The 22,570-nt window shown below is 37.7% G+C and overlaps 1 protein-coding gene across 2 annotated transcripts in view; it reads right to left on the minus strand.

The window, feature by feature from the left end:
- Positions 1-22,570, minus strand: part of LOC117343477 — a 60,074-nt gene that overhangs the window by 35,698 nt on the left and 1,806 nt on the right. Inside the window, exons 1-2 of one of the 2 annotated variants that reach the window (XM_033905845.1) lie at positions 11,114-11,254; positions 4,106-4,144 (exon numbers count right to left, since the gene is read on the minus strand). In XM_033905845.1, the coding sequence (XP_033761736.1) occupies positions 4,106-4,144; positions 11,114-11,169 (95 nt within the window). In that variant the 5' untranslated portion in view covers positions 11,170-11,254. Of the gene's footprint in view, positions 1-4,105; positions 4,145-11,113; positions 11,255-22,570 lie in introns of those variants that run through there. The other variant, XM_033905846.1, reaches the window with a different exon arrangement.

Consider the following 22,570-nt stretch of genomic DNA (forward strand, 5'->3'; position numbering starts at 1 on the left):
ATCTAGTACTAGTTTGTATATAAAAAGGAATACAATTTATTTCCTACCCTCAAAACCAGTGGGGAGGGAAGACTTGTCACATTCTCCGGCGGCAGAGGGAGTTTTGACGAAAGAATACACTATTCAGGTGTACAGAAAGAAGAGCGTTCCGACACAGATACACCCCTAGTAAACAGGAGGGTAGACCATTCCTACACAGATACACCCCTAGTAAACAGGAGGGTAGACCATTCCTACACAGATACACCCCTAGAAAAAGGGAGGGTAGATCCTTCCTACACAGATACACCCCTAGTAAACAGGAGGGTAGACCATTCCTACACAGATACACCCCTAGTAAACAGGAGGGTAGACCATTCCTACACAGATACACCCCTAGTAAACAGGAGGTAGACCATTCCTACACAGATACACAGATACATCCCTAGTAAACAGGAGGTAGACCATTCCTACACAGATACATCCCTAGTAAACAGGAGTGTAGACCATTCCTACACAGATACATCCCTAGTAAACAGGAGGGTAGACCATTCCTACACAGATACACTTCTAGTAAACAGGAGAGTAGACCATTCCTACACAGATACATCCCTAGTAAACAGGAGGTAGACCATTCCTACACAGATACACCCCTAGTAAACAGGAGGGTAGACCATTCCTACACAGATACATCCCTAGTAAACAGGAGGTAGACCATTCCTACACAGATACACCCCTAGTAAACAGGAGGGTAGATCATTCCTACACAGATACATCCCTAGTAAACAGGAGGGTAGACCATTCCTACACATATACACCCCTAGTAAACAGGAGGGTAGACCATTCCTACACAGATACACCCCTAGTAAACAGGAGGTAGACCATTCCTACACAGATACATCCCTAGTAAACAGGAGGGTAGACCATTCCTACACAGATACACTCCTAGTAAACAGGAGGTAGACCATTCCTACACAGATACACCCCTAGTAAACAGGAGGTAGACCATTCCTACACAGATACATCCCTAGTAAACAGGAGGGTAGACCATTCCTACACAGACACACCCCTAGTAAACAGGAGAGTAGACCATTCCTACACAGATACACCCCTAGTAAACAGGAGTTAGACCATTCCTACACAGATACACCCCTAGTAAACAGGAGGGTAGACCATTCCTACACACATACACCCCTAGTAAACAGGAGGTAGACCATTCCTACACAGATACATCCCTAGTAAACAGGAGAATAGACCATTCCTACACAGATACACCCCTAGTAAACAGGAGGGTAGACCATTCCTACACAGATACACCCCTAGTAAACAGGAGGGTAGACCATTCCTACACATATACACCCCTAGAAAAAGGGAGGTAGATCCTTCCTACACAGATACACCCCTAGTAAACAGGAGGGTAGACCATTCCTACACAGATACACCCCTAGTAAAAGGGAGGTAGATCCTTCCTACACAGATACACCCCTAGTAAACAGGAGTGTAGACCATTCCTACACAGATACACCCCTAGTAAACAGGAGGTAGACCATTCCTACACAGTACACCCCTAGTAAACAGGAGGGTAGACCATTCCAACACATATACATCCCTAGTAAACAGGAGAATAGACCATTCCTACACAGATACACCCCTAGTAAACAGGAGGGTAGACCATTCCTACACAGATACACCCCTAGTAAACAGGAGGTAGACCATTCCTACACAGATACACTCCTAGTAAACAGGAGGGTAGACCATTCCTACACAGATACACTCCTAGTAAACAGGAGGTAGACCATTCCTATACAGATACACCCTTAGTTAACATGAGGGTAGACCATTCCTACACAGATACACCTCTAGTAAACAGGAGAATAGACCATTCCTACACAGATACACTCCTAGTAAACAGGAGGGTAGACCATTCCTACACAGATACATCACTAGTAAACAGGAGGGTAGACCATTCCTACACAGATACACCCCTAGTAAACAGGAGTTAGACCATTCCTACACAGATACACCCCTAGTAAACAGGAGGGTAGACCATTCCTACACAGATACACCTCTAGTAAACAGGAGGGTAGACCATTCCTACACAGATACACCTCTAGTAAACAGGAGAGTAGACCATTCCTACACAGATACAACCCTAGTAAACAGGAGGGTAGACCATTCCTACACAGTTACACCCCTAGTAAACAGGAGGTAGACCATTCCTACACAGATACACCCCTAGTAAACAGGAGTGTAGACCATTCCTACACAGATACATCCCTAGTAAACAGGAGGGTAGACCATTCCTACACAGACACACCCCTAGTAAACAGGAGGGTAGACCATTCCTACACAGATACACCCCTAGTAAACAGGAGTGTAGACCATTCCTACACAGATACATCTCTAGTAAACAGGAGGGTAGACCATTCCTACACAGATACACTCCTAGTAAACAGGAGGTAGACCATTCCTACACAGATACACCCCTAGTAAACAGGAGGGTAGACCATTCCTACACAGATACACCCCTAGAAAAAGGGAGGTAGATCCTTCCTACACAGATACACCCCTAGTAAACAGGAGGGTAGACCATTCCTACACAGATACACCCCTAGTAAACAGGAGGGTAGACCATTCCTACACAGATACACCCCTAGTAAACAGGAGGTAGACCATTCCTACACAGATACACAGATACATCCCTAGTAAACAGGAGGTAGACCATTCCTACACAGATACATCCCTAGTAAACAGGAGTGTAGACCATTCCTACACAGATACACCCCTAGTAAACAGGAGGGTAGACCATTCCTACACAGATACACCTCTAGTAAACAGGAAGGTAGACCATTCCTACACAGATACATCCCTAGTAAACAGGAGGTAGACCATTCCTACACAGATACACCCCTAGTAAACAGGAGGGTAGACCATTCCTACACAGATACATCCCTAGTAAACAGGAGGTAGACCATTCCTACACAGATACACCTCTAGTAAACAGGAGGGTAGATCATTCCTACACAGATACATCCCTAGTAAACAGGAGGGTAGACCATTCCTACACATATACACCCCTAGTAAACAGGAGGGTAGACCATTCCTACACAGATACACCCCTAGTAAACAGGAGGGTAGACCATTCCTACACAGATACACCTCTAGTAAACAGGAAGGTAGACCATTCCTACACAGATACACCCCTAGTAAACAGGAGGGTAGATCCTTCCTACACAGATACACCCCTAGTAAACAGGAGGGTAGATCCTTCCTACACAGATACACCCCTAGTAAACAGGAGTGTAGACCATTCCTACAGAGATAAACCCCTAGTAAACAGAAGGGTAGACCATTCCTACACAGATACACCCCTAGTAAACAGGAGGGTAGACCATTCCTACACATATACACCCCTAGTACACAGGAGGGTAGACCATTCCTACACAGATACACCCCTAGTAAACAGGAGCGTAGACCATTCCTACACAGATACACCCCTAGTAATCAGGAGGTAGACCATTCCTACACAGATACACCCCTAGTACACAGGAGGGTAGACCATACCTACACATATACACCCCTAGTAAACAGGAGGGTAGACCATTCCTACACATATACACCCCTAGTACACAGGAGGGTAGACCATTCCTACACAGATACACCCCTAGTAAACAGGAAGGTAGACCATTCCTACACAGATACACCCCTAGTAAACTGGAGGGTAGACCATTCCTACACAGATACACCCCTAGTAAACAGGAGGGTAGACCATTCCTACACAGATACATCCCTAGTAAACAGGAGGTAGACCATTCCTACACATATACACCCCTAGTAAACAGAAGGTAGACCATTCCTACACAGATACACAGATACACCCCTAGTAAACAGGAGGGTAGACCATTCCTACACAGATACACCCCTAGTAAACAGGAGGGTAGACCATTCCTACACAGATACACCCCTAGTAAACAGGAGAGTAGACCATTCCTACACAGATACACCCCTAGTCAACAGGAAAATAACCCCGCCCTACACTTGTGCTTTCCTGATTGATGATAAGACTACAGCAACATATACATTCACATTTCTTTTTAAACTTTGAACAAACTGGAATTTTACTTACTTTTTCTTTGCGAGTCGCATTTTCTCTTCCCTGATTTTCCTGAAAGAGAATGAGAATGAACGTAATTGATTTATTGAAGTAGAAACAAATAAGAATTCTAAAGAAAACATAACTCCGAACGGATCAATGATAGCAACGATACTTAGACTCAATATCAGATTAGGAAGATCTGTTAGTGCTTCTCCTCTTCCATGTGGAGAACCAAGTGGAAATTTGATACCCATAAAGTATCACAAGGATTTCTTTATTCTGTCACAATAAATTTATCGCGCTGTGAAAATGTCTTTATTACACTGTGAGAATATATTTCGCAGTAAGAACGTCTTAATGACACCTTCAGAATGTCTAAATCACACTGTGGGAATGTCTATATCACACTGTGAGAATGTCTATATCACACTGTGAGAATGTCTATATCACACTGTGAGAATGTCTATATCACACTGTGAGAATGTCTATATCACACTGTGGGAATGTCTAAATCACACTGTGAGAATGTCTATATCACACTGTGGGAATGTCTAAATCACACTGTGAGAATGTCTATATCACACTGTGAGAATGTCTATATCACACTGTGGGAATGTCTAAATCACACTGTGAATGTCTATATCACACTGTGAGAATGTCTATATCACACCGAGAGAATGTCTATATCACACTGTGAGAATGTCTATATCACACCGTGAGAATGTCTATATCACACTGTGAGAATGTCTATATCACACTGTGAGAATGTCTATATCACACTGTGAGAATGTCTATATCACACCGAGAGAATGTCTATATCACACTGTGAGAATGTCTATATCACACCGTGAGAATGTCTATATCACACTGTGAGAATGTCTATATCACACTGTGGGAATGTCTATATCACACTGTGAGAATGTCTATATCATACGGTGAGAATGTCTATATCACACTGTGAGAATGTCTATATCACACTGTGAGAATGTCTATATCACACTGTGAGAATGTCTATTTATTACATTTTTACCAGTGAAATATCAAAAATATTCATTCTATAAAAAGGATATTTTTCACTAGTGAAGAATATCATATTTTTCACTAGTGAAAAATATCACTTTTGCTGATTCGACCAATCAAATTAATGTTTATAAGATACCAAAATAATTGACCAATCGGAAAGCCTGACATATATGTCAGCACCTGGACACGGGGAACTCCTTTTTTTGTATGCAAACTTTCGTTGTAGGCCTAGTTAGCATGCGGGTAGGTTTTTCGTTGATAAAAAATGTAATAAACAGAATATCTAACAGTGTCTCCAGTAATACAAAATATATTTCACTCGTGCGGCTAATATTTTGATATGTTTCACTCGTGCTGCGCACTCGTGAAACATATCAAAATATTAGCCCCACTCGTGAAATATATTTGGTATTACTGAAGACACTGTTAGATATCCTCTATATCATACGGTGTGAATGTCTATATCACACTGTGAGAATGTCTATATCACACTGTGAGAATGTCTACTATCACTCTGTGAGAATGTCTATATCATACGGTGAGAATGTCTATATCACACTGTGAGAATGTCTATATCATACGGTGAGAATGTCTATATCACACTGTGAGAATGTCTATATCACACTGTGGGAATGTCTATATCACACTGTGACAATGTCTATATCACACTGTGAGAATGTCTATATCACACTGTGAGAATGTCTATATCACACTGTGGGAATGTCTAAATCACACTGTGAATGTCTATATCACACTGTGAGAATGTCTATATCACACCGAGAGAATGTCTATATCACACTGTGAGAATGTCTATATCACACCGTGAGAATGTCTATATCACACTGTGAGAATGTCTATATCACACTGTGAGAATGTCTATATCACACTGTGAGAATGTCTATATCACACCGAGAGAATGTCTATATCACACTGTGAGAATGTCTATATCACACCGTGAGAATGTCTATATCACACTGTGAGAATGTCTATATCACACTGTGGGAATGTCTATATCACACTGTGAGAATGTCTATATCATACGGTGAGAATGTCTATATCACACTGTGAGAATGTCTATATCACACTGTGAGAATGTCTATATCACACTGTGAGAATGTCTATTTATTACATTTTTACCAGTGAAATATCAAAAATATTCATTCTATAAAAAGGATATTTTTCACTAGTGAAGAATATCATATTTTTCACTAGTGAAAAATATCACTTTTGCTGATTCGACCAATCAAATTAATGTTTATAAGATACCAAAATAATTGACCAATCGGAAAGCCTGACATATATGTCAGCACCTGGACACGGGGAACTCCTTTTTTTGTATGCAAACTTTCGTTGTAGGCCTAGTTAGCATGCGGGTAGGTTTTTCGTTGATAAAAAATGTAATAAACAGAATATCTAACAGTGTCTCCAGTAATACAAAATATATTTCACTCGTGCGGCTAATATTTTGATATGTTTCACTCGTGCTGCGCACTCGTGAAACATATCAAAATATTAGCCCCACTCGTGAAATATATTTGGTATTACTGAAGACACTGTTAGATATCCTCTATATCATACGGTGTGAATGTCTATATCACACTGTGAGAATGTCTATATCACACTGTGAGAATGTCTACTATCACTCTGTGAGAATGTCTATATCATACGGTGAGAATGTCTATATCACACTGTGAGAATGTCTATATCATACGGTGAGAATGTCTATATCACACTGTGAGAATGTCTATATCACACTGTGGGAATGTCTATATCACACTGTGACAATGTCTATATCACACTGTGAGAATGTCTATATCACACTGTGACAATGTCTATATCACACTGTGAGAATGTCTATATCACACTATGAGAATGTCTATATCATACGGTGAGAATGTCTATATCACACCGTGAGAATGTCTATATCACACTGTGAGAATGTCTATATCACACTGTGGGAATGTCTATATCACACTGTGAGAATGTCTATATCACACTGTGGGAATGTCTATATCACACTGTGAGAATGTCTATATCACACTGTGAGAATGTCTATATCATTAGGTGAGAATGTCTATATCACACTGTGAGAATGTATATATCACACTGTGTGAATATCTATATCATACGGTGAGAATGTCTTTATCACACTGTGAGAATGTCTATATCATACGGTGAGAATGTCTATATCACACTGTGAGAATGTCTATATCATTAGGTGAGAATGTCTATATCACACTGTGAGAATGTCTATATCACACTGTGAGAATGTCTATATCACACTGTGGGAATGTCTATATCACACTGTGACAATGTCTATATCACACTGTGAGAATGTCTATATCACACTGTGAGAATGTCTATATCACAATGTGAGAATGTCTATATCACACTGTGAGAATGTCTATATCACACTATGAGAATGTCTATATCATATGGTGAGAATGTCTATATCACACCTTGAGAATGTCTATATCACACTGTGAGAATGTCTATATCACGCCGTGAGAATGTCTATATCACACTGTGGGAATGTCTAAATCACACCGTGAGAATGTCTATATCACATTGTGAGAATGTCTATATCACGCCGTGAGAATGTCTATATCACACTATGAGAATGTCTATATCATACGGTGAGAATGTCTATATCACACTGTGAGAATGTCTATATCACACTGTGAGAATGTCTATATCACACTGTGGGAATGTCTATATCACACTGTGATAATGTCTATATCACACTGTGAGAATGTCTATATCACACTGTGAGAATGTCTACTATCACACTGTGAGAATGTCTATATCACACTGTGGGAATGTCTGTATCACACTGTGAGAATGTCTATATCATACTGTGAGAATGTCTATATCACACTGTGGGAATGTCTGTATCACACTGTGACAATGTCTATATCACACTGTGACAATGTCTATATCACACTGTGACAATGTCTATATCACACTGTGAGAATGTCTATATCACACTGTGAGAATGTCTATATCACACTGTGACAATGTCTATATCACACTGTGAGAATGTCTATATCACACTGTGAGAATGTCTATATCACACTGTGAGAATGTTTATATCACACTGTGAGAATGTCTATATCATACGGTGAGAATGTCTATATCACACTGTGAGAATGTCTATATCACACTGTGAGAATGTCTATATCATACGGTGAGAATGTCTATATCACACTGTGAGAATGTCTATATCACACTGTGACAATGTCTATATCACACTGTGAGAATGTCTATATCACACCGTGAGAATGTCTATATCACACCGTGAGAATGTCTATATCACACTGTGGGAATGTCTATATCACACTGTGGGAATGTCTATATCACACTGTGAGAATGTCTATATCACACCGTGAGAATGTCTATATCACACTGTGAGAATGTCTATATCACACCGTGAGAATGTCTATATCACACCGTGAGAATGTCTATATCATACGGTGAGAATGTATATATCACACTGTGAGAATGTCTATATCACACCGTGAGAATGTCTATATCACACTGTGAGAATGTCTATATCACACTGTGAGAATGTCTATATCACACTGTGAGAATGTCTATATCATACTGTGACAATGTCTATATCACACTGTGAGAATGTCTATATCACACTGTGAGAATGTCTATATCATACGGTGAGAATGTCTATATCATACTGTGAGAATGTCCATATCACACCGTGAGAATGTCTATATCACACTGTGAGAATGTCTATATCACACTGTGAGAATGTCTATATCACACTGTGACAATGTCTATATCATACTGTGATAATGTCTATATCACACTGTGAGAATGTCTATATCACACTGTGAGAATGTCTATATCATACGGTGAGAATGTCTATATCATACTGTGAGAATGTCCATATCACATTGTGAGAATGTCCATATCACACTGTGAGAATGTCTATATCACAGTGTGAGAATGTCTATATCACACTGTGGGAATGTCTATATCACACTGTGAGAATGTCTATATCACACTGTGGGAATGTCTATATCACACCGTGAGAATGTCTATATCACACTGTGGGAATGTCTTTATCACACTGTGGGAATGTCTATATCACACTGTGAGAATGTCTATATCACACTGTGAGAGTGTCTATATCACACTGTGAGAATGTCTATATCATACGGTGATAATGACTTCATTACGACGTGAGAATATCTATATCACACTGTGATAATGTCTATATCACTCTGTGAGAATGTCTATATCACACTGTGGGAATGTCTATATCACACTGTGAGAATGTCTATATCACACTGTGAGAATGTCTATATCACACTGTGAGAATGTCTATATCACACTGTGAGAATGTCTATATCATACGGTGAGAATGTCTATATCACACTGTGAGAATGTCTATATCACACTGTGAGAATGTCTATATCACATTGTGAGAATGTCTATATCATACGGTGAGAATGTCTATATCACACTGTGAGAATGTCTATATCATACTGTGATAATGTCTATATCATACTGTGATAATGTCTATATCACACTGTGAGAATGTCTATATCACACCGTGTGAATGTCTATATCACACTGTGAGAATGTCTATATCACACTGTGAGAATGTCTATATCACACTGTGACAAGGTCTATATCATACTGTGACAATGTCTATATCATTCGGTGATAATGACTTCATTACGACGTGAGAATATCTATATCACACTGTGATAATGTCTATATCACACTGTGGGAATGTCTATATCACACTGTGAGAATGTCTATATCATACGGTAATAATGACTTCATTACGACGTGAGAATATCTATATCACACTGTGATAATGTCTATATCACACTGTGAGAATGTCTATATCATACGGTAATAATGACTTCATTACGACGTGAGAATATCTATATCACACTGTGATAATGTCTATATCATACTAATATAATGTCTCTATTATACTGTGAGAAATGTCTTTATTGCGATGTGAGAGTGTCTGTATCACACTGAGTAAGTCTGTATTACACGTATTTATTATATTTCCACGAAGCAAAGGTCATATGTAGACGGTGCCAACTGATAATGGCGCCACAATAGAAATGGACAAGCTAACATGACACATCACATTATTAACAAACACAGTCTCATAAAAGTAATGTTTTGTTGTAACGCATTGAAATAAGTACGTATGAGAATGTATAATATCACTTGCTTTAATATGACAACACTGTGCCATGAATCTATTGATGTCAGATAATGCTTCTTGTTTTTATCCATTGAAAAGGGGCCTGTTAAAATACTTTACGACATACATGTACAGATTCCGCTAAGTTAACATACACCGCGTGCTCCCTATATAGTTCAATCCAATTACACTGTGATTCACAAACTCTTTTGGTGACGTCATCATGGTTACACAATGACGTCATCACTGTACAAAAAAAAAGACAAATACGTACTTTTCTGTAAGGTAAATGTATAATAAGTTTTTTTTACATTTCGTTGAAACAACACAACATACGAAGAAAATCAAACTCGGGTCCATAAAATCATGATATCAATATCTTTTATGGTGAAGTCATAAAGGTAGGACAACGTGAACTTAATTTATGGCAGACGTAGGTTTTTTATCTTGTTTATATTTCCTATTTCCGTAATCGGTTTTTATCTTTTGTACGTTTTATGAATATTTTCAACTCTGAATCCATTTTTATTCTACGCGTATAAGTTGCTTGGAAAAAACTGTAAGCAAATTATTAATTTGTTTTAATTAATTTAGTTTTTATATTACTGACTCACTGGCTCTCTCGCGTGAAATTAAAAACAATGAAACTGAAAACAATGCCGTCATATACACGTATATCCGTAACTTAACAACCTGTGTATATTGTGTTTTGGTTTTATCTACCTCACTGTAGGTATCTATTGAGCCAGTAGTCAGATTCAAAATATAATCCACAGGGTACTAACTGATTAATTAAAGATTAAGTCACAATTGTTTTAACTAACCTTCTGTTGTTTTCCATATATTTTTCCAAAACGTAGGCAAAATGTCGGCCGTCCATTTTGAATGTCCATGAATTCACACAAGTACACTACATGTATCAATACAATCAGATGGTCGCCTGTTACTAGACGCTAGGGGATAAACCCGCCTAATCTCAAACCTTGCCCTGGCTTACTACATAATGACTAGAATTAAACATAGGTAACACAAACGCTAACTATATACGGCAACATGTTCATTCTAATTGCGTCAACGCCTTATAAAAGATCCCGTACGATTATTTCTCTGTACTTATGGTAAATGTTTGGCTACAGTTGCATGCTAATTTCCTCTCCTGATCGTTAAAGTCTACCCAATTGTCTACCTAAAGAATCCTCAAACGAACATATACACCACTGCTCGAAGGTGCACGGTTTGTAAATTTTAAATTGTCGAAACAGACGGCTGGTTTTCTTTTGTTTCGTCTTTTAATTTTAACAAATAACTTTAAAGGAACGGCTAGATGAAGTCTTTCCCTATAAATCTGCTGAATTTTAAAAGCCACTCATAACAGTGAACGAAACCTGCCTTACATTTCAGTATATTACACGCTAAAATAATGAAATGTCGGCAGCCGCTTCAGGTACTATTTTTTTTATTTCATTTTCTATAATACTCTTTAGCAGAAAAATATCCAAAAGCATATACCCACCCTAGTTGTACTTACTAACCAATGTTTTTGACATGCGTCAAACTCACGTTTCCCAGTGATACATATACTCGACTAATTTCGTAAGACACTTAGACGACTGTCGCCCGTCAAAATCAGTTCAGGTCGAGTACGAAGATCCTTTGTCACTGAAGATCAAATGACGTCAGTTTCATTAAAGGTCGTTTTATTGTAGTTATATAATATTGTTCAGAATTCCAAGATGACAAAACCTTTAAGTTAAAAAAATATTCCTAGAGTGATACACTAGATTTATAAATATGTGTATTAATTGATAATTTACTATAATCGATTTATTTTGACTAACATTTAAAGTTAGACTAATTAAAAGTTTGTGTGAGATAGACAGCTACATGTATAACAAAAGTCTGAAGAATAACTCGTAAAACAAGGTGTTTCTCTAATTATTGGTTTTCCATCGATGTAGCTGAAACATTTCAACGCATCGGCATGACGTCGTGCCTCAGTAAAATAAGATGGATGACGTCATGAAATCAACCATTTATGACGTCACCATAAAAGAAAAGGAAACAAATAAAAACAAAATGGATTGTTTGCTGTATGATATGGAGCGACATGTTATTGATGAGATTGGGCAAAAGGAATCAGCCTCAATGGCCAGGTTTGTCAAAGAAATAGTAACTCAACGGATGAAGATTCTTGAATGTCTATTTCTGGATTGTCACCGTAAGACTTACATGTACATACAAATTTGAATCTTGTATCTTGCATGATTCTGAAAAAATACCACTAGTTTCATGTTTTACGTCGTACAAGGAAAACGTTTATTGATTCTTATTTCATATTAATTTCATTTCAATTAAAGATATGACTTTAGTTTGTACAAATGTCAGGCTTTCCTTGACAAGATTGGTCGCGTCGACTGGTTAATTGTCAAGAGAGATTTTCATTTTAGGCGCGTGTCGATTAAAAGATTAAACGTAAGTGTTAGGGATCAACCTGCTGCTTTTAATCCAACCGGTGTACTAAGCTTAAAGTATAAATACACACAGGGGTCTGACACGTTCAAAATGAAGGAAAATATTGAAAGTGTAAAGCGGATGTCCGTAAGACCGTCCGGCTGCCATTGTCGTGATACCGTGAAGATTTTTCCTTGGTCCCCGCCACCTCCTCATCCCGATATAAATCCGGAGCACAGATTTTTATGCTTGGGCAAAGCCAAAATTAAAGTAACTTTCGTTTCCAAGAGCAACGAAGATATTATGACAGAACGAATCGCTGTAATGCATTCCACAAGTATACAATGTATTTCAGCGAATTAACATTTCTACACAAAGAGATGAGAGTAAGTTACTCAAAACTTAGTATCTCAGACAGTTTTGTAGAGGTATACAAACAGATCATATTTAAACAGACTGACGTCATTTGAATATGTTCCCTAGTATGAATGTCAAGTGTCGTTGTGGCGACAGGATACAAATCAATAAATATTTACCTACCTTTATGTGTTGAATCAATTAAATTGTGAATTAAACTTTAACTCCTTATTATCAATAACGGGTTCAGCGTTCGCTATTACAGCCTTTCGGTATTTTAGTCGACATGTAGGAATATGAGAATGAGAAGAAGGGAACTTCGAATTATTTTACTCATATATTGATATAGTAAAACCTATCCGGAAATCGTCAACCGAGAAATTGGTTCGACATTTATACAGGTAATCAATCGCTCTCAGAGTGCATTGTGGCTACCTAAGGAACTATTTTTCACGCAAATATTGAATAGATATTCCTAAAAATTATCTTCTTTGTGGGTTGATAAAGATAGTATTTCACAGGAGCTTGGCACATATCTAAACCCATCGTCAGTATACATTTTGTATATATATATATATTGAACATCTATCAAATTATGCATATAGATGTCTACCACATATCTCAAGATGACGTTTGATATGTGTCAAGTTCCTGTGACATATTCTAGATTATTACATAATGCGTTTGAGTTTCCTTCAATATACACATAAGCTATATATTGAACTATTGCACGGCTTAAATGACTATTGCACGGTCACGTGCTAACTATTGAACACCTGTGACGCTTTGGAATTTGGTCACGTGCGAACTATGAACACATGTGACCTCGTGTCAAACATGATAGATTTGTATATTTTAGAAACAATATAAAAATGTTAAAGTAAATGAACATGATAAGAAACAAAACGTAAGAGGACGCCTATTTTGTTTTCATTATTTCTATTCTCATCCCATATTTCTTTCCATCGATCAAACCCGCCTAGCAACTTCGATCGTTTATTGTTGACAGGTAGGAGTGTAGGACAAAGTGTGGTTTAACTGCATTTTTATAGATAATGACGCACGGTCTATACCTAATAGATGAGTAACACGCTTTATTGATTAAACTTTTGAAATACCAATATAGATGTAAGCTCAAAATATTTTACTCTAATAGTATGGGCATTTCACTCTCAATCATACCTTCTGACGTCATTTCCGGTTAATTAAGAGAGACATATTTTATCGGGGTTGTGAGAAAGTGCCAATGCCATTCGCGTAAAGTTGGAGAAATATTGAATGCATTGAGCTTTGTATGTCTAATAATATATATATGAAATCCGATATATTAATGAAATGCTACACCCGCAAATTGAATTAAAATCCGTATTGTCATTTCACAGTCCACTCACCAACAATCTTATCTACGATCAAGATATTGCATTAGTTTACGTATAATAATAAATATATTATACAAACAGTTACATATTTATGGATTTAATAACTAGACTGGTGATTTGAAACGTGTCATACATGTATGTAATGTCTGGTAAATAAGTTAAGGAGAATTACGTGTTAGAAATGAATGAAATATACAGCCACTATGTGTAGTTCGCTTCGGCATCACCGCAAATGATCGCTACAAACATGAATTTGTACAGGTTTGTAAAAATCTACACATCTCGCGTAATAAACCTCGAAAGGTGTACTGCTACACCTACAGGACACATAGTTAAATGGGTGTGGTAAACAGCGTGGACATGTCGCTTAACATCCAACTGTACAATACACAGGACTAATGGGATTTTCTCACTTTCTATATAATACTGTCACCGCCGACATTGTTGAGTCTGTAGTTTTATTACGATCGATTTCTACCGACTGGAAATTTTACTCCATGTTTTATTAACAGAACAAGGTGTGTAGCTAACTCCTTTAGTACGCATAACTGCACAATAATACAGCCACACAGCATGCTCTATATAGAAATGTGAAAAAAAACATACTCATTTACGTTATGTTCACGTGCATAAAGAAATTGACGTAGACGCTATTCTGCTTCTTTTTTTCTGGTGGCATGCTGACCAATATGGACAAATACATTACTACATTGTAATTCATGAACTGCAAAATATATTTTTGAAGTGGACTTAAGATTATAATGTTGAGAATGCCTCGTCACGTTAACACTTTGTACGCTGTACTAGTAATTTGGTAGATGTTTTGGCTATACAACAGTATTTCACTGTTTTGTGTAAAACAATGTTGTGTCACGTGGTGGTTATAAAGAGTGGTTTGTCACGTGATTTATATATTGGATTTGGGCATGTGACTTCAATATTGAGTTTTATCAGGTGACATCTCTGGAGAGCTTTGTCACATGAGGTCTATCAACAGTTTTATGTCGTGAATTCTATAAGAATTCTGTTATGACAATTTTGTGTTGGCAACAATTTATTGTTTGTCCCTTGATGTTCATTATAAGTTCCGTTGTTTCCTCTCGTAAAAACGATAGAGAATTTTGTCACGTGACATCGATTTAGATTTTTGTCAGCGGTTTTTATATTAATTTTTTTCACGTGACACGTTAAGACTATTTTGTCACGTGACACGTATTATTCTGTATTTTCTGTGGTATGGATGCTGCTCGTTTCGCCTTCCTGGCCAAACCGGTATCTCTTGGACAAAGCGCTCGATAGGCGGGATATCCCGATCGATCTGTGAAAGATGGCGGTCTTAAAGGTAGAGAACAGCGGTTTTAAAGGTAGAGAAAAGTCCTGCATTTTGTCAGTTGTATCCAATGAGCAATATAGATAAACCATAGTCAATGATGGTATCCAATGAACAATATGGATAAACTATAGTCAATGATAGTATCTAATGGACAATATAGATAAACCATAGTCAATGATAGTATCCAATGGACAATATGGATAAACCATAGTCAATGATAGTATCCAATGAACAATATAGATAAACCATAGTCAATGATAGTATCCAATGAACAATATGGATAAACCATAGTCAATGATAGTATCTAATGGACAATATGGATAAACCATAGTCAATGATAGTATCCAATGAACAATATAGACAAACCATAGTCAATGATAGTATCCAATGAACAATATAGATAAACCATATAGTCAATGATAGTATCCAATGGACAATATGGATAAACCATAGTCAATGCTAGTATCCAATGAACAATATAGATAAACCATAGTCAATGATAGTATCCAATGAACAATATAGATAAACCATAGTCAATGATAGTATCCAATGGACAATATAGATAAACCATAGTCAATGATAGTATCCAATGAACAATATAGATAAACCATAGTCAATGATAGTATCCAATGGACAATATAGATAAACCATAGTCAATGATAGTATCCAATGGACAATATAAATAAACCATAGTCAATGATAGTATCCAATGAACAATATAGATAAACCATAGTCAATGATAGTATCCAATGAACAATATAGATAAACCATAGTCAATGATAGTATCCAATGAACAATATAGATAAACCATAGTCAATGATAGTATCCAATGAACAATATAGATAAACCATAGTCAATGATAGTATCCAATGAACAATATAGATAAACCATAGTCAATGATAGTATCCAATGGACAATATAGATAAACCATAGTCAATGATAGTATCCAATGGACAATATAGATAAACCATAGTCAATGATAGTATCCAATGAACAATATAGATAAACCATAGTCAATGATAGTATCCAATGGACAATATAGATAAACCATAGTCAATGATAGTATCCAATGAACAATATAGATAAACCATAGTCAATGATAGTATCCAATAAACAATATGGATAAACCATAGTCAATGATAGTATCTAATGGACAATATTGATAAACCATAGTCAATGATAGTATCCAATGGACAATATAGATCAACCATAGTCAATGATAGTATCTAATGGACAATATAAATAAACCATAGTCAATGATAGTATCCAATGGACAATATAGATAAACCATAGTCAATGATAGTATCCAATGAACAATATAGATAAACCATAGTCAATGATAGTATCCAATGAACAATATAGATAAACCATAGTCAATGATAGTATCCAATGAACAATATAGATAAACCATAGTCAATGATAGTATCCAATGGACAATATGGATAAACCATAGTCAATGATAATATCCAATGAACAATATAGATAAACCATAGTCAATGATAGTATTCAATGAACAATATAGATAAACCATAGTCAATGATAGTATCCAATGGACAATATGGATAAACCATAGTCAATGATAGTATCCAATGAACAATATAGATAAACCATAGTCAATGATAGTATCCAATGGACAATATGGATAAACCATAGTCAATGATAGTATCTAATGGACAATATAGATAAACCATAGTCAATGATAGTATCCAATGGACAATATGGTATGAAGTGGAAGGAAAAGACCGGCCCTTCTGAGGCCTGTGTCGAAATGAGCAGCTCCAGAATTTCTAAACTGAATTTTGCCACGTGATGTTTTATAGACAGTTCTGTCACTTGGTGTCTAGTGGTGTCTGTAGAGACTGTTGTCACGTGACGTTTATAGACGGTTTTGTCGTGTTACTTGTACTTCGTTTATGTTCAGGTGACTTCTATTATAAGTTTTTTCACATGGTGTCTAAAGAAAGCTTTGTGGCGTAATTTCCATAGTGAGTTTGGTGACGTGACGTTTATATGGTGTTCCGTTAGGGCCAAATTTCCAATATCGCTCCTTCGACCTAAATGCTCCTTTGTCATCGTGTTTTCGTTCCTAGGTCGAAGGAGCGATATTAGACATTTGGCTCTAACAGAACACCATACGTTTAGAATTCATTTTGCCACGTGCCTTTTATACCGAAGTAATCAATAGAGGAAATAAACGCCATAAATAGACTATAGTAGGTAGACTCGCGCTGGTGAAAGGTGATTGGTTATTTCTTGGTATTGATTATTGGAAATGTGACACATACTGCTGATGTTGGTAGACGATAAGATATTGGTATTTCCTTGTATAATATCAATATATTTTTATAGTATCGATAAACTGCAAGACAATATTTATATATTCTATTATAACAAAGCGATATTCTCCGTTATCAAATTCCGTAACTTGATCGCCAGTCATCGGTCCATTGGTAAGATCGCAGATAATTGATCAATTTTACTTTGGCCTTGAAGAAGTTTCATTCTCTCCAGACATTCTGCCGTGTTAAATTATTTAAGGAATGTTATACAGGAGTCGATACGATCATAAAATCTTATACTTACGGGGAGCTCTTAAATAAATATTGACAACACACACGGCCTTCTCAAACTAATTATCTGTGTTTATAAACACATATTGTGGTTTTATCGTGTTTGTCAGTGTTAAATCAAATACAACAACCTTCATAACATATGCTTGATGTACACACGAGGTATGTACTTCGCCGCACGGTTTCATTGATTGTATTAAAACGGCCCGTCGACAGCCATGGTCATTTTGGGTCAAACAATATTGAACTGGGTATATGGAATAGCTTCGCGGGGCTGTTTGTTTTTGTCAGGAAACTGAGTTTAAGAACCTTCATGTGCTGCCTTGATAGTTTCTACGGGCAAACAAAATGAATGAGATGAGATATGATCCTTAATATTGGTCAGGGATGTAGCCACAAGCTACTACATTGAGTCTGTGCCCCAAAATGACCTTGGTGATAGCAAGCAAGACTCCTTTAACATTATATAACTGTTATCATATTACTTTCTGTCTCAGTCTTACTAATGAAGGTAGATATTCTTATGTACTAATAGAAATGTTCGTTTCTTATCACAATAGAAACCATATACTGTCGTTTACACGAGTTCCATACATTTACATTATCTAAGCGTGTAACTCTTAAATATATGTGTCATAGTAATGTCACATACTGCATTTACTGTGATTGAGTTTAATTTCAAATCTTCGGATTAAAAGCAAACCTCCAAGCAACTGTATCTCCTGAATCCTGATGTAAGCTGGGTTACTTCAAGGCGTCAACATGTGACCTTCATCATTACTCTCCCGGGTAATAGGCTATAGTCATTAAAAAGGGAGGTAATTCTTAACAAACACTGGCTGTATTTCAGTTTAAATTTGATTAAAAATGCAGGAGGTGTTCAGTATTGGTCCAGTAGCTACCTCTATGTAAAGTAATAGGATATTCTTTATAACAATGACAGGTCGCCTCTCTAATGTAAACAGTATATATGTAGAGATAACGTCTTATTATTCAGGTCAAGTATTATTGTAATCCATATTAACACGTGATCGGGCCATACCTCAGTACGTTAAACAGAATATCGCATGGTTCAGCATTTCCTCTGGTGTCTATTTTGATCATTCGCTTACTGAGTTTATCGCCCCGTGAACAGGCAAGGTCATTTCGGAGCTGGTGTCCTTGTAATAGTTGGTGACTACCTTACTGAAAAACATACGGAAGACCCGTTGCATGCCATCCGGAATAATAAGGGTATAAGGCATTCCTAAGGAATCCGGAATAATAAGGGTATAAGGCATTCCTAAGGAATCCGGAATAATAAGGGTATAAGGCATTCCTAAGGAATCCGGAATAATAAGGGTATAAGGCATTCCTAAGGACACAACCACGACAGCACAGACCGGCAAGATTCTCAGTTTCCCGAGAAAATAAACCGACACGGATAGGGAGCGTCGAACCATGTACCTCGAATCTTCAACCACGGTAACGTGGCCGACTCTCAAACCGACTGAGCTATCGCGGCCCCTTGATCATCTATTGACCTCGTGGTCCATATTGGTACTTGAGACATACAAACAAAGATCTCAGACGGTCATCCAAATCACCAGAACGGTACGAGGGCTAACTGATGTGTTGTGAGCCTCATATTGAAGGATTTGAATTTTGTTGTTTAAGGGCCTCAATGCCACTTTTATAGAACTCCTTTTCTTGGCTGTTTAGAAAGTCATCCACTGCATATATGACGTCATCATCGGACTGAAAGTGGGTGCCTGAAGTAGCTGTTTTCAGATTCGGAAATAGACGAAAGTCTGATGGAGCGAGATCAGGTGAGAGCCAAGGTGCTTTCATTGTTTCGATTGCTGTATGGCCTCTGGGGTCAAATGATAGACCAGTGTTTCATCCATAGTGACAAATATCCGAAGAAAGTATGTAGGATCTTCCTCAAAAAGGTTATGATTAGCACGCGATAATGTGCGCCTTGTGTGCTTCTGATCAACTGTCAGAAGTCTTGGTATCCATCGGGCCGAAAGCTTTCTCATTGCAAGATCATGGGTCAGAATGGAATGTACTCTTTTCTGTAAAATGCCAACTCTACTGGCTATATATCTTTCTGTTACTCGTCTGTCAGTCATAGCAATACCATGACCTTTAGTGACCCTTTCTGGGGTTGCAACATTGACAGGCCTTCCAGGACGGGGGTCATCCTCAAGACTCTGTCGGCCGCGCTTAAATTCCACCACCCACCTTTTCACTGAAGCATATGAAGAGGCATCTTTCCCTAGTGTTGCATGCATGTCATTATGGATATCCTTAGGTGTTCAACTTCTCTTTCACCGATTTTGTCCATTTTGCAAAAGCCACTTGTCTTGTTTAGTTTAGAGTATTACCTCATCGATATAAACTAACCAAACGAGTCCAGTCCTTGTGCACACGGCCCTATATAGTCAGAGAAAAGTAGGACTTAAAAAGAACATCCTTGAGCACCTCCTTCAATACGAGGCTCACAACATATTAATCATCCCTCGCACAAATCATCTTCATGATATTCTGACCAGTACAGTTCATTAGCGAGTCCAGAAACAGCTGTTGTTTTCGTCAAGGGCGTCTCTAACACTATTAGAATACTTACATAAACAATCAATGTATTTCCATATCTATTTCGTTGATCTCTCAATTTCTGAGTTGTAATTTGGTTGATCGAGACGTCACGGAATACTACGGAATTTGTCGACATGTGACGTTTGAACACGAAAAGGAAGGTTTTAAAACAATCAAGAGAAATATTGAAAGTAGTGCCCTTAAGTCGAGCAAAGAGCAACATCTAAAACCTGTCTTACTCTGGTGTGAAAACAATATTCCTCTTCTGATCGGATAGAAATACATCATATACCGTTTAACTTCCTAAAAGTTTTAATAAATCCCTTTCTTAAACGTAAAGGTATCCCGTCACTATAACGTAAATGTATCCCGTCACTATAACGTAAATGTATCCCGTCACTATAACGTAAAGGTATCCCGTCACTATAACGTAAAGGCATCCCGTCACTATAGCTTAAAGGTTCCCGTCACTGTAACGTAAAGGTATCCCGTCACTATAACTTAAAGGTATCCCGTCACTATAACGTAAAGGTATCCCGTCACTATAACGTAAAGGTATCCCGTCACTATAACGTAAAGGCATCCCGTCACTTTAACTTAAAAGTATCCCGTCACTATAACTTAAAGGTATCCCGTCACTATAACGTAAAGGTTCCCGTCACTATAACGTAAAGGTATCCGGTCACTATAACGTAAATGTATCCCGTCACTATAACGTAAAGGCATCCCGTCACTATAACGTAAAGGTTCCCGTCACTATAACTTAAAGGTATCCCGTCACTATAACCTAAAGGTATCCCGTCACTATAACGTAAAGGCATCCCGTCACTATAACGTAAAGGTTCCCGTCACTATGGCTTAAAGGTATCCCGTCACTATAACGTAAAGGTATCCCGTCACTATAACTTAAAGGTAACCCGTCACTATAACGTAAAGGTATCCCGTCACTATAACTTAAAGGCATCCCGTCACTATAACGTTAATGTATCCCGTCACTATAACGTAAAGGTTCCCGTCACTATGGCTTAAAGGTATCCCGTCACTATAACGTAAAGGTATCCCGTCACTATAACTTAAAGGTAACCCGTCACTATAACGTAAAGGTATCCCGTCACTATAACGTAAAGGTATCCCGTCACTATAACTTAAAGGTATCCCGTCACTATAACGTAAAGGTATCCCGTCACTATAACTTAAAGGTATCCCGTCACTATAACGTAAAGGTATCCCGTCACTATAACGTAAATGTATCCCGTCACTATAACGTAAATGTATCCCGTCACTATAACTTAAAGGTATCCCGTCACTATAACGTAAAGGTATCCCGTCACTATAACGTAAAGGCATCCCGTCACTATAACGTAAAGGTTCCCGTCACTATAGCTTAAAGGTATCCCGTCACTATAACGTAAATGTATCCCGTCACTATAACGTAAAGGTATCCCGTCACTTTAACTTAAAGGTATCCCGTCACTATAACTTAAAGGTATCCCGTCACTATAACCTAAAGGTATCCCGTCACTATAACGTAAAGGTATCCCGTCACTATAACTTAAAGGTCATCCCGTCACTATAACGTAAAAGGTATCCCGTCACTATAACGTAAAGGTA

This window comes from Pecten maximus, chromosome 15, assembly GCF_902652985.1.
Source record: "Pecten maximus chromosome 15, xPecMax1.1, whole genome shotgun sequence".
NCBI classification, from domain to species: domain Eukaryota; kingdom Metazoa; phylum Mollusca; class Bivalvia; order Pectinida; family Pectinidae; genus Pecten; species Pecten maximus.